The sequence below is a fragment of the Miscanthus floridulus genome, chromosome 8, assembly GCF_019320115.1.
Source record: "Miscanthus floridulus cultivar M001 chromosome 8, ASM1932011v1, whole genome shotgun sequence".
Lineage (NCBI taxonomy): Eukaryota > Viridiplantae > Streptophyta > Magnoliopsida > Poales > Poaceae > Miscanthus > Miscanthus floridulus.
In genome coordinates, this window is record NC_089587.1 from 32,159,719 (window position 1) to 32,173,960 (window position 14,242).

General features: G+C 43.7%; 1 protein-coding gene and 1 long non-coding RNA gene across 2 annotated transcripts; both read right to left on the bottom strand.

Annotated features, from left to right (window-relative positions):
* Positions 1 to 297: 297 nt before the first annotated feature.
* On the bottom strand, positions 298 to 4,638 carry LOC136471497 (protein NPG1-like). Its single transcript, XM_066469227.1, has 5 exons — positions 4,380 to 4,638; positions 2,730 to 2,985; positions 1,434 to 2,638; positions 1,012 to 1,159; positions 298 to 871 (listed from the first exon to the last, which is right to left on the bottom strand). Exons 1-5 carry the CDS (start codon positions 4,581 to 4,583, stop codon positions 552 to 554), a joined length of 2,133 nt encoding a protein of 710 aa, XP_066325324.1. The 5' UTR covers positions 4,584 to 4,638; the 3' UTR covers positions 298 to 551.
* Positions 4,639 to 8,390: 3,752 nt separating this feature from the next.
* LOC136471498 (uncharacterized) lies at positions 8,391 to 11,941 on the bottom strand. The gene is made up of 4 exons (XR_010762051.1): positions 11,651 to 11,941; positions 11,363 to 11,566; positions 10,558 to 11,259; positions 8,391 to 8,774 (listed from the first exon to the last, which is right to left on the bottom strand). It is a non-coding gene; the product is annotated as an uncharacterized lncRNA (long non-coding RNA).
* Between the last annotated feature and the right edge of the window lie 2,301 nt (positions 11,942 to 14,242).

Below are 14,242 nucleotides of genomic sequence, written 5' to 3' on the forward strand. Positions count from 1 at the left end.
TTATCTGCGATGTTAGCATTTGTAACGTCGCTGCTTTGTGGTGTCAGTAGACGCTCACTGATCAGTAAGAACACATGTATTGTGAAGGGCATTCGTGTGTTTGCACTTGAGCTTCTTGATCGCTTGGGTGATATGGCTGGTGAGAGCTAACCGCACCCGAGGATGCACTGAGGACAGATTGCAGCTTTTCTCCACAGCAGTACGTGTGGTTAGTCTATAATTTAACAAAAAATAAGCATTGGTAAAAAGTACAGGAAAATTTGTCGAAATCAAATCAGTAGCACTCTGAATATTCATACAGTAGTAGTTTCTTGTAACGAAATTAATCTTACTACAGCTGATGTAGTGGTCATTAAAAAAATGGAGGAGCAACAATTATTTATACAACGAAAGTGAGCAATGAAATCCAGCTTTGCAATATTGTTATGTTGTTTAATGGTCAACAAGGGATTATTATTATTATATAAAATAGAACGGCAAGCAAATAGATAATGCAACCTACATCTAAGCAGCAGGAGAAAAGAGGGAAGAAATCCACATGGATGCATCTCTCATGAGAGTGAACTGAAACTCTCCACTGGATCCGATTCCTCTAGCATCACCGCTGCTTGGAAGCAGTCGGCAGCATCAGAGATTCTCCCATCAGATCTGTGCACTTTTCCTAAGTAAAGCCAAGCCATCCGATTTGTAGGCTCGACTCTTAGGGCGTCCGAGAGGAAGCACCTCGCTGCAGGTAGAAACCTCGGCCCTTGCTTGGAGAGCATTGCGCCGATGGCCACCTTCGACGGCACATGTTCAAGCTCAGTCGAGAATGCATTGACGTAGGCGGCCAGCGCATCTTTTGTTTGGTCTCGCGCCTGATGCATGTAGCCTGCATGGAAGAGTACATATAAACATGGATAGGTACATGTATAGTGAAAATTAAGCTAGTGATTCCAAAATGCCCATGTTAAAGAGAAATGCACGGTCACTAGCATGCATAGGGGTATGCAGTAATGAATTTTGCCTCACCTTCTGCATGGAGTGTTGCAGCTGAGTACGACTTCAGGGCTTTAGCCTTCTTCAAACATATTTCAGCATCTCTCCAGTACGAGAGACTGGAGTACAAATTAGCAAGACCTTGCCAGATTTCAAACTCGGTGACACCACCATCCGCCCCCTGAATGATAAGTGAAGAGCGAATGGGAAAACTTCCAAGACAAATTTAAAGATTCAATCATGGTAGTGTGGTAGTGCCTAATAGGAGCATCAGAAAATACAGTAACCAACTTGAATGTCTAAAAGATAGGTGTGCCTAAATGAAGTAAACAATATGCTTTAGTATATGAATCTTTTTAGATAATCAGATGTTTTTAGATAGAAATGGAATTAGAAGTTGCTTTCTGATAACTAATCAGTTTGATACTTGTGCACATTGAAACAACAAAACATACCTCTATAGCGTTCTTGCAAGATGCAGAGGAATTCTTTTGGGCCTGAACGAGAGCCAGAAGAGCACGGTATGCTTCAACTGCTTCCATAGGCGATGACTGAGCAACCTTCAACTTTGCCTTTACCCTAAGTAAAGATCCTTGATCCAACTTTGCAGTCTCATCTAAGGCAGCGTCTGTTGCGACTTCTGCTTCCGAAAATCTCTGTTGTGCAGAAAGAACCAATGCTAGCAGCCTCCAGCCTTTCGAAACTGACCCACCAGTTGCTTCTATAAACTCCTTGGCGCATCTCAGGGCAGCATTCATGTTCCTTTGCTCAGCATATTCAACTCCCATGTCAAATATTAGGTCTGCGTTGTAGCGGTTAAGACTAATCGACTCTGTAAGTGACTTCAAGGTTTCTGTCTGCAATAGAGATCTTTGGTAGTCTGATGAAACAACCTTGGACTTATTACCTAGACAAGTCCCTAAGAAATGGAGGCCGACACTCTTCAGATGAGAATCCGATGATTCAGCAAGTGCGATTACTCTTCTTGCATATTCAACACCCTCAGAAGAAATATGGTGGTCCTTACTGCATATCTTAGCAGCTAATAATAAGGCAAGGATGTCATTTGGATTCTCAAGCTTGTTTAAAGATTTCCTCAGAAAATTCAGCGCGATATCTTTCTGACCAGCTACATAGTAGCAAAGTGCTAGTGTGGCCCATCTCTCGGTGCGAGGATATATTCCAGGTAAAACCTCTTCAAGTTGTTTTGCAAGAACCAGTGGTTCACCACAAAGAGACAAGACATAGGTTAAATGTTCCATCACTGAAGGATCCCAATGGGTCTTGCCCTGGTACCAATTCCTAAGTACTATCATCAAAAGTAGAAGAGCCTCTTCCACATTATTCTTTGGAACAAAACAACCTTCAACTTGCTGAGCCATGCTGGGAGGGCTCCAATCTATATTGCTGTACAACAGAAAAGATGCATATCTCTTTTGAATCCTAGTCCGACATTCATCATCAAGATTCCATGGACTAAGAAGAGCCCGTCGGTAAGAAGCTAATGCTTCCTGGTGGGAGCCAGCATGTTTCCAGGCTTCAGGAAGAAGTTCTACGGATTTATTGACAGTTTCCTGTAACTTTTGCTCGATATCAGGAGTACCATTCTGGAAAATACTTTCAACAGAATCAAGTACACTTTTGCACTGGTTAGCAGCTTCTGCTCGTTCCACAAGTTTTTGCATTAGTCATCAAAGAGTTCATAAGAAGCATAAGAAAGAAGTTGTCCAATGATATGTAGTGATTTGTACCTGTCGATTTCCCTAGCTTTTGAAGGGACAGTGATTTCAAGTAAATGGCTTCAAGAACAAGGCTAGCAGGATTATTTTGCGAGACAGAACTTGGTAACTCTGATTTTGTCCGCCCTTTCTTCGATGGAGTCTTATCAGAGAGGGATGGCTGAAACTGCTGAATTGCAGCTTGAAGGTCAATTCCGTCAAATACACGAAGGGCAACTTCCACATTTCCTTTCTGAAATTCCAATCTTCCGAGGAGAGCTCTTGCTTCCTATTATCAATATACATTTGGATAAACTCAACCTCAGGAAACAAAGAAACATCATAGTATAAAAACTGGGATACACTGAAGAATCTTCATAGGTTAGAGAGCACACCTAGTACTAAATCAATCATGATAGTACAAATTTGCATGAAAGCAATGGTGAAAAATTCTTGAATTATTTTTAGCATATTGTACATGTCATTTATCACCTTACAAAATTTGAGTGTGAAACGCAATTCAAATGTGGATAAAAAAAAATTCTCATTAGGGGAAGTTAAGTAAACTTTTGATTCGAGTGTCAAATGAAAAAGTGAATAGTCCGATGTAGTAAAATGGACAGTTCCTTTTTTTTTTTTTTGCTAAAATAGGAATATATTGAATGCTTCTTTTTTGTATATTTAATTTGTGTTCTACACCTTTGTATTCAATTATATTTTTATTTCATTTTTATATCATATTTTGCATAAAAAGGTTATTTGAATTGCAACTTTGATCTCCTACATGTATTTTGGCTTCAACAAACTTATACATCCAAGTTATTGTGTCTTTCCCCTGGCACTTGGGTAATTAATTTATCAACATGTAGTGTGAATTTGCTTTATTTTTTCCCTGACACTTCTTTTGTTGGGAAAAGTCATGAGAATAAATGGTGGCAATCGATGAGGGGAACTAATATGAGAATTTGATTTTTAAATCCTATCCCTTGTTTGTTTCATGAAGGAAAATAAGAAGGGGAGTTTGAGAAGGCATTCATATCATCTATTTGGTGTATGGATTTTGAGTAGGAAACTACAAGAAAAGGTCATGGTAAACGGTGATGATGCATTCAAGGTCCACTAGAATCACATTTCGCCCTCAACCACCACGTCTACCACTGGAAAGTAATCGATGAGAATCTCCCATTCCCATCGCACCAAAACTTCGGCTCTCACAAAACAAACAAAAGAATTCTAAATTGGTACCTCTAAACTCCAATTCCATCGTCCTTTCAATTACCAAACCAAACCTAACAATTCCATTGAAATTTAGCATGGTTGCTTGTAAATTTATCAGAACAAAGGCAACCATTTCAGTCATAGTATAGGTTTTTAATTTCTGATGTTTACCACTAGCTTATACGATCCAGCTTATAAGTGTGGAAGAAGAGTAGTTGAGATAAACTGATTGAAAACAGCTTATAAGATTATTATGTAAGGACTATATAAAGCTCGCCTATATAACAAATTGGTGATCGTAGTGATAGCAACATTTATGACCTCCAACGCCGACAAATTTTGTTTGCGGTTCGCGTCATCCACACTTCATCTTGTACAGAAGAAACGCCTTGGTGATCAGCTTCAGACCAACCAAACATGACAGACCAAAATTAAATTAAAAAAAAAAAGTGTCAGATTTCTGACCTCATAATTAAGGGAGAGTCCCTCGGGGTGAGACGACTCAGCGCCCGCCGCTGGGACGACGCTGCCTCCGCTCGCCTTCACCGGCCCGTCCTCTGGCGCAGTCACCTCTGCCTCTGCCTCTGCCGATGGATCCGACACTGCCTCCGCCGGTGATGTAGCCTCTGCGGGGGGCACCTCGCCTCCATCATCGGGATCCGAAGCCATGTCTCCTGTCGAGTAGAGAGGCGTTCTGTTTTGGCGTCAGACTCAAATGGGGAGAGAGAGGAGAGATGGGCGGAGCATCATCCATGAATGGTTTGTTCTTGACATACAGGCGTTCTCACCGCATGCAGTACTCTATTTTTAGGAGTTTGCTAAAACTTTAATTCTTTCCTATATTTGAAATTATTAGATGTTCCTTTTGTACCTATTTGCATTTGTATTTTTCACCATTAATGTCGATAATATACTTGTATATAATTTATAAGACTAATATGTTATTAAAGCCATGAAACTTTGACATACGACAGGCAAGCTTAGAGCACGCCCAATACAGCATATATCCACGGTGGTCTTAGATAAAAGTTTAGTTCCATATAGATTAAAAGCTCAAAGACAACCAAACTCACATTGGAAAACACAACTAGCTTTTTTACTTCTCTCCACCCATCACCTTTTTCTTTCTTCTACTCTCTCACATATCCCTTTCTATCAATGTCTTTAGCACAGAGCACCAGTGATCTGCAGCTGACAATCTGCAAGCCACTACTTTACCTCCACCTCTACTATGGCATCTAGTTGGCTGGTTGAGGCTACAAGCTATATCACCGCGTTGGGGCGCCGGTTTTAATTGACTGGTGACTAGTATAAAAGGTCACAATGGAAGAGATGAGTGCAATTTTGTTAGTTGTACCTTGTACGTATAGTCCTTTTCACAATACCTAGCACAATGAATTGATAATAAAGGCTCCGTTCGGCAGGACTTATTGCTGCTGCGGTTGATTTGTAAAGCTGATTTATTGTGAGAGAAAAACAATGTTCCATGGCTAAAAAAGAAGAACTGATTCTATCCAATTTATGGAGAACCGAATTAATAAACCAAAAGAGTAAAGTAGCATAAACCTCTTGTTCGGTGAATATGTGTCCATATGACCCAAAAAAAAATCTTTACGCATTACATGACATCCTTAAGGTGATGCCCTCGAACTCGATGCTCAATGAACCACAACAGCGCCGGGTGCACCGTGTTGCCCTTGAGCTGCGTCGTGCTGTTGTTGGTGAGCTCCAGCAGCCCCAACGGCCGGCGTGATGATGACTGCCGTCCAGCGAGAGGGGCGCGCCAGTGGAAGCCCGAGTAGACGAACTGATCATCTCCAGCGCTGAGGACGATGAACTGCTCATCCCTCTGTTCTTCCTCCCTTCCGGCATGATGCCATGGCGGCGTCTCCGACTTCCACGAGCAGAGCGGCGGCCTACAACGAAGAGGGTCAAGCAGCTCCGAGGCAGAACAGGAGAAGGCGGGCCCAATAGCAGCCGCGCTAGGGCCCAAGAGGAGGGTCGATCCCAAGCGTTAGCCTTACCACACCAGGCCCTAGCTATCTCGCTCGGTCCCCACCCGTATCGAGCCAGTGTCTTGCTGTCCGTCCGCATCAAGAACCGCCGCCGCTGACCGACTGCCACGACGCTGCCGCGCAGCGCAGGGGCATGGGCGCATAATAAAGGATGGATTGGGGGATGGTGGTGGCGAGCAGGTGAGCGGCGCTGACGCTGGTGCGGCCATGGACAGGAGTGATCTCGAAGGAGAGAGTGCAGGAGTTAGGAATTCTGCTATTTAATCGCGGTGAGATCGTCGTTGTATCTTCATTTCCTGATGACATTCAGTGGAATTTAGCGACCAGGCTTAGTGACTTGCCTCTTCATTTCCTGACGTGACTCTCTTCATTTCCGGACGACTGTGCCATCCAGCCGGAGCGGCGCAATTTGGAAGAATTAATGTGGGGAGAAGCAAAGAGACATGATATATGGTTTCAATTGGCGGAGGAAGTGAAGCATACATGTACTGTGGATACTGGATACAGATGGATGGGGATGGTTAGGCTGCCGTGGGACCTGTAGTGGTGGGACCCTCGATGACGTGGCTTCACGAAATCGCAGGAAAATATGCTAGTGGGGTTCTCTTATTTAGGTATAGTAGATTTCTTTTCACGATGCTTCTTCACAAAAGATGGTCTTCTTTGATTTAGCTAAACAGTGAGAACATGATAGTCAATTGGTAGTTCTTTGGCGACGTCTTCACACCGAGACCTTAGTGTTGAGAGAGAGACAATTTTTTTTTTCTTTTGTAGAACCCTTGAGCCTCGTGATTATATTCATGTACTGATGTACATATAACTGCGAGAGTCCTTGTGAGAACCAACAGAGAAATGAAGAACACCATATCAACATTTCTGTGGCACTCTGAATGGAAAAAAAATATCAATGTTGTTTGGGAAAATACACTGTTAAAAAGTATAAAAATACTAAAATGAGGAAAGAAAATGCATTAATGTCAAGAGAAAAGTAAGTAAAAGTAGGATTAGTGGAGAACCAGCTGATGTGTTCTTGATGCTTGACGATGAGCAGAAAACTACAGTGTGGACCGTGGAGTAAAAGGAAAGTTGTGTGTGTACATAGAGTTATAATGCAGAGATCCAAGGTAATGGTGACTTTGATTTTGATGAAGAATTTAACTAAAATCGATAACACCACCTTGCAGTAGTAAGACTTTTTGTGAACTAAACTTTCTTCTTTGCATGGAAAGAGAATATATGTTCGCAAACATAAACTTGGCGTTTCATACTTACTTTATGCAAATCTGCAAATTTGTCCATTTTTCCGTGAATTAAGTCCCTGGTCAGATTCTGTCACGCACAGCATTCTCCAAAATGTTACGTTAAAAAAATGGGTTTTTTTGGAAAGGCGCCATTACAATTCTTGAAGATTGAAAATATACCATTACAATTCGTCTAATCGCAAGCGTGCCATTATAATTTTGCGATACTTCAAAATCTGCCATTGTGTACGCCCGACGAACACTTGGGCCCGCTTGCAGGTCCGCGTGGCATACGGCGGGCCGTATTCGTCCGTCGGCCGTCTTCATGTAAACGGCGATGTGAACATCGCCGTCTCAACCCCTCTCTCTCTCTCGCGTGCTCCCTGTCTCTTTCCTCGGCCAAAAACCCTAGGGTGCGCTCCCGGCGGTGACTTCGGCAGTGGCGGCGGCGACCACCCGACGACGACATAGCAGGCCAAGGCGACGGCGCAAGGGGGCGACTCGACCGCAGGCAAGGATGAGCTCGAGCTCCACCGCTGCTGGCACTCGAAGGATGCAGTACCCCCTACTGGTCTGTCCCGAATGCCATGTTCCTCTAATCAGAATCGTGAGCAAGCAAGAGCGCTCGAAGGATGTCCCATTTGTCAAGTGCCCGAACAACATAAAGGTAGGCTTTGTTGTGCTAATTGAATCTTCATTGTTTGGTTTCTATTTGACTGATTTAGGGTGCGCAGGGTGATCCAACAACTTGTGGCTGGATCCGTTCGGAGGAGCAGTACGAGGCCTGGTTTCTAAATCAACAAAAGGAGCAGCAGATGCAGGTCCAGTTGCCCCTTCGTCATCAAGTTGGGGATGGTATTGGTGATTTCAAGCAACAGCTCCGTGAGATGAGGCAAACACTGGACATTGTTGTTCAAGACATTTGGAAACTGAAAGCGCAAATTGGAGACATGCATTCTGTTGTTCCTAGTCTAGTTAGTAATGCAACACAGGACATGGGTAATAAGAAAATGCAGATTGTGTTAGATGTATCTGTTGTAGTAGGTGTCTTTGTTGGTGTACTAGTAGGTGTAGTTGTTGCCCAGATGATGAAGTGACTGTAATGAAATTGATCAGCATTGTGCTATGTTTTTTATGAAATTATGTAAGAATTCCAGCAGCATCTTGTCTTGATTTTGGATGAGGAGAACAAGGGCTAGCAACATTCAGAGTAAAGTAGATCAACAACAGCAACTTAGAAAGTTGGCAAGTTCAAATGCCTCAATACATAGTAGAGTTTACTAGCTAAGCAACAGAAGTGCCACATTACATATTAGTAGTTCATAATCATTACAGAATGATCATAAAATGGCTATAGAGTTCACAAAAGATGTCCCATGCTGTCCATCAAGCATTGCAGATTGTGGCTACTTAGTACCACTTGCTTGTGGAGCAACAAAGACCAGCTGCCTGATGCTGCTAACAACAGTTGTTGGTGGTGCAGCTGTTGCCTTCTGTAGCTTTTTTTTATAGGTGTCTTCTTCTTCTTCTTAGGATTAGTCTTCTTCTGAGTCTTCTTCTTCTTCACCTGGGAAGGTCCAGCGACATCTTCAGTTGTCCTCTTCCTGCAGTGGAATCACAGGAGTAGATTGATGATAGGAAAAGAAAATTTGGAGAAAAATGGCAACACACAAGTAGTTTGAATACCTTTTTGAAGACCCTTGTCCTATTTCTCCATCCTCCCCTAGTTCTGGGAACTTGCAGGTCTTGGGAAAGTGCCCAAAACCACCACATCTCTTGCACTTGACCTTCTTTTGAGTGGCCCTCTTCTCCAAACTCCCTCTAATTCTGGCAACCCTTGGTCTGCCTGCACCTCTGCCTAGTAATGAAGCGTACACTTTGAAGCCAAGGTCGACAATAGGCCACTGTGACCTGTCTGGGATAGGCTCAACCCTATCTTGGTAGGCTGCCTTAAATCTAGCAACAGAATAGTAGTCGTGTACATAATCCTGAATCCTTATCCCTCTGTTTGAAAGTATCCAGGCCAAAGCATGCTTGCAGGGCTTTCCAGTCACCTACCATGGATTTGATCTATTGCTAACTTCATACCTGACCAAGCCTTTGAATACTTCAGCTTGATGCCATAATCATCTTCCAACTTCTCCTTGCAATCCTTTGCACGTTTTGTTGGATTTTTCTTGAGCCAATCTCCCAACCTGTCTGCACACCAATCCTGTGATGCCATCTTTCCTACTACCAGTTTTGTAGTTGGACAGTCGTGATCTGATGGAAGTACTTTGATCTGCACATAGAAAACAAGTCAGGTCAAGCAAATAGAAATGTACATAGAAAACAAGTCAGGTCAAGCAAATAGAAATGCACAAATGAACTAGTGCATGGTCAGTTACCTGTATTGTCTTTTTATCATGTAGCCTAGATGCATGTATGCGCCAAGGACATCGCTCGGCCTTGCACCTTGCAATATACCTTGTTAGGTCAGTTTTGGTACCATCTAACTCAAAGCCTTTAGTCACAGCGTAATGCCTGATAGCTTTCCTGAATGAAACAATATCAGGAAATAACTCCCCCTTCTCAATCTTGGGGTGCTCTGGGTCATGGATCACATGGATCTCTTCAGGGTCTGCATTATTGACCTCTGTCTCAGTAGGAAAAGCATGAGCATCATCATTAACAGCATCATGAGAAACATGTGGAGGTGAATTACTATGAGGTTGTGAACTGCTATGTGGCTGTGTTGGTGGTATTGGCATATACATTCCCTCATCATCATAACCCACATACTCTTCATCATTATCAAACATATCGGGCTCCCTGTCAGGCTCAACTTCAGCCTCCATGGGAACCTTTGGTGCATCATCTGCCTTAGATGATGGCTGGTTAACATTACTGTCAGTAGGGATTGCATTGCCAATGTCGGGAGGAATCACACATAAAGGTTCTAATGCATCAAACTGATCAACAGAGGCAACAGATTGATCAAACACTCCTACAACAATCTGGCAACGCATCTGATCCTTATACATCTCAAATATGTCATTCATCTGGAACTGGTTTTCTAGTCTGACATCTTCACACACCCTTTTGTCATAGTACCAAGCAGTTGGGCACTAAGTACGAGACCATTTGACAGCATTGCGCAAGATGGTCATCAGTAACTCAAATGAAAACGAGCCTATCTCCACATCCCACTTAATCACAAAGCCCTTTGTGTAAGCTTTCCTACCCAAAGAGTCTATCGTACAGAATGCTTCCACTTTAATCTCTAGGGAAAATAGTGGAACCCTAGCATCAACCAAATCACATCAAAATGTGCACATCTCCAGCGACAATGCATAAATCGAGGCCTAATCTACTCATCTCTATGCTCAGCAAGGAGAGAAAAAGTACCTTTCGTCGCCGTCCACCATCGGCGACCCGCGCGGGGGCGCGTCCGCCATTGACGCGCACGCTACTCCATTGCTTTCCTTCGACTGGCCCCCTTGCGCCGTCTCCTTGGCCTGCTGCGCCGTCGTCGGGATCGTCGCCGTCACCACCGCCGAAATCGCCGCCGCCACCACAGCCTAGGATTCTTGCTCGGGGAGAGAGACAGGGAAAGTGAGAGTGAGAGAGAGGTGGAGACGGTGGCGTTCACCGCGCCGTTTAGATGAAGACGGGCGACAAACGGATACGGTCGACCGTATGCCACGAATGCCTGCAAGCGGGCCCAAGCGTTCGTCGGGCGTATACGATGACATATTTCAAAGTATCGCAAAATTATAATGGCACGCTTGCGATTAGACGAATTGTAATGGTATATTTCCAATCTTCAAGAATTGTAATGGCACCTTTCCAAAAAACCCTAAAAAATTAACAAACATAGAGGAATTGCTAGTCTCACAGAGAGGAGGCACTGCCTGTGTAGTCGGAAATTGGTGTTGCCCTGAACAAATGAGAAATCTATGGCACCAAAATAGATAAGTAGGAACTGGTTAGAACCATGGATGCTTTCATATTTCATCAGACTGAACCATCGGTAAAGAAAAAAGTAGATCTCCTTGCCCTTATTGATCAATAGAATTTGTACGTACTGTTCTTTTGGTTAATCTGTAGCTGTAAAAAAATTCAGACATAGGATGGTGAATCGAGCAGCAAGAGTAACAAAAGAAAAGATGCATACACTCATCCAACGTAAATGAGATGAGAATTTGGGTACCTGTGTGACCCGGAAGAGCCTAATGAAGCACAAACTCTGCGGAGATTCCCTTGTTGGCAAATTGTTGAGCACCTTTGGAGCTATAGCACAATCGTGAAATCATGAAACCTGACAACTAATGAAGCATAAACTCTGCAGAGATTCCCTTGTTAGCAAATCGTCGAGCACCTTTAGAGCTATAGCGCAATCGTGAAATCATGAACCCTGACAATTGCAAATATGAACCTTAGGGATAGGAGAAAGTAGGAGATGCTAAAAATTAGAACGGACACTTGCCTGGCCACTTGCCTGAATGGAGGGTGATGGCAGAGATGAGAACGTGAGGATTTTAACGCGAAGGCAGTGGCGGCGGATGAAGCAGTTTCTTCCGCATCTTGCGACTGGATCGGATAAATGCCGGCATCATGCGATTGGATCGGATGAATGCTGCAGTCCGTTGCAGGAGCATTTGTGGGTCAGGTAAGTGGAAGGAATGGTGGGGAGGAGATCAGACGGAAGCAGGAAAGGAGAAGAGGGAGAAGCAGGCGAGTTGGCCGATGGTGTTCTCCTCGAGAGTTTCTGCGCCGCCGGGAAGGAGAAAAGGCCGACCCATGGTGTTGTGTTGGCGTGGACAGATGGTGACGTGGCCGCCGGGAAGGAAAATATGCTAACGAGGATCTCCCTATCTAGGCACAGGAGATACAAACGTAAATCTTTTACGGGTTCGAGAAAAAAAAAATTACTTACAGTTACAAAATTTTGACTGAGAAAGACAAAACAACCTACATTTTGTAATGTTCGAGGGCGTAAAATTAATCGATTGGTTATTGTGAGGAACAAATAATTAAGAAGACTATTTTGAAGGCAAACAAGGTAGAAACAACATATTTGTTTCGGCTGAATTGGCTTATAAGTCAAAAGTACTGCTGGTTGGTTTGATGTGAGAGAAAAATAATGTTCAAGCTATGTATTATAAGCCAGATACGAGTAATCCAGCCGAAACGAACAGGCTGAAAGTTCTTTTCTTTTTGCAATTATGTGTTTTGGCAATTTGCATGGCTCGAGGATATATATGTCCTGCCCATATATTACGCTTGCACCGAACCTACCGTGTGTTTGGCTGGCTTAAAGCCAGCCGGCTGGCTCCATTCGTTCTCCGGTCCACACTCCACAGGGATATCCTTTGCCAGAATGCTAGTTGCCATCCTTCAGAAGTTCGGATCATCTGAAAGGAGATCGACGAAATGATTAAGGGCTTGTTCGTTTTGGCCCGGAACGCCCGGATCGTGGCCTGATCCGCCCGGATCGAATAGGCCCGGTTCGAAGCCAGGCCGGATAAGAATGGCCGTTCGGTTAGATACAGCCCGGAATGCAAACTGGTCAATCCGGGCCTTTTCCCCCCTCTTTGGCCCGAAACGGAGACGAACCCTCCTATCTGCGGAACCTATCCTGGCAACGGTGTGGCACGCGATTCGCGACGGTGCGGCACGAGGCGACGGCGCGGGGCATCGCGAGGGGACACGACGGCGCGGCACGAGGCGATGGCGACCGCTTCCCATCGAATGTCTGCGCTCTCCGCCGCCTTCTCGCCGGTAACACATCGGCCTCGTCTTCCTTGCCCCATTCTCTCCCCGGCGCTAGGGTTCTCGTCGGCGCTAGGGTTCTTGCTTGCCTGCGCTCGATCTGTCCCTAGGTGAATGAATGGCTTGCTCGCCCGGTCGGTCTGGTCTTGCGAAGAAAGGCGCCACTCTTTGCCTCCAGTGACCAAATTGCTCGTCGGTCTCTTTGGTTAGATGCATACTTAAAGCTGGATCAGAAAAAGGAAGAACGAGAGATATGCATGCTTTTCGTTCGTTTGCTTTGGGCAGATGGACTCCTTTGCGGTGCATCTCAAGTTTGTAAAATACTGGAGTCTGGATTATCACATGAGTGATTTACCTGGTTGGAGGATTGCTGTTTCACAGGGACATGATCAATGAAAAATATTTAATTCTTCTATATCAGAATCAAAGAAGATGAGAAAACTTTGTAGGTGACTATGGTTTGGTATGTGGTGGTAAATAATAACTAGCTGCAAGGTATGGAGCTCATACTCCTGCAGCTTGGAAATGTATCCTGTCACGAACATTATAACATCCATCAGGGCGTTCGGCTGGTAGCCTTTGGGCTGATTTTGGATGATTTTGGATGATTGAATAGTATTTTGTGAGAGGGAATAAGTTAAAACAAGCTGAAACAAGCGGGAACAAGCCGGAACATGTCTTCTTTTGGAAAAAAAAATATCTGAAGGTCCGTAGATCTTACCTTGTAGTGTACAGGGTAGCTTCTCACTACTTGTTCTCAGTGATTTTTCATGGTTAGCTACCTTATCTCCTTCAGCTGCTGCTGGCATTATTGTCTAAAACCTTTTGTGTCAGTATATTCAGAACTGATCTGCAAGAAATGCTATTTTCTTTTTATTGGCAAGCTTATATCCACTATCCGCCTGTTTAATTTTGGAACTGACTCGTGGTTCTATGGTTTGGATTAATACTTCAGTGAATCATGGTTTTGCGATTTGGATTTATATTTTAGTAGATGTCCCTTTGTATTCATTGCCTCTTATAGTCAGTTGAAGTATTATCTGATTAGCATTGTCTTGATCCAGAAGTCATCTTCGTTAGCATTTTGGAAGCCCTTACTTTTTGTTCTGATTCAATTACTTTTATTTCAATGACCAGGAATAAAAGCTTTTTAACTTACTAAAATGTATAACGTGTGTTACCATGTATCAATTCTGATTTCTGAAACTACTAATCAGAAGAACTGTTAATTTGGATATATCAAGTAGTCTGTATACGTGTGTTAATTTGGATATATCAGAGTATGTATGTATTGCATGCATAGGAATAGGATCAATAT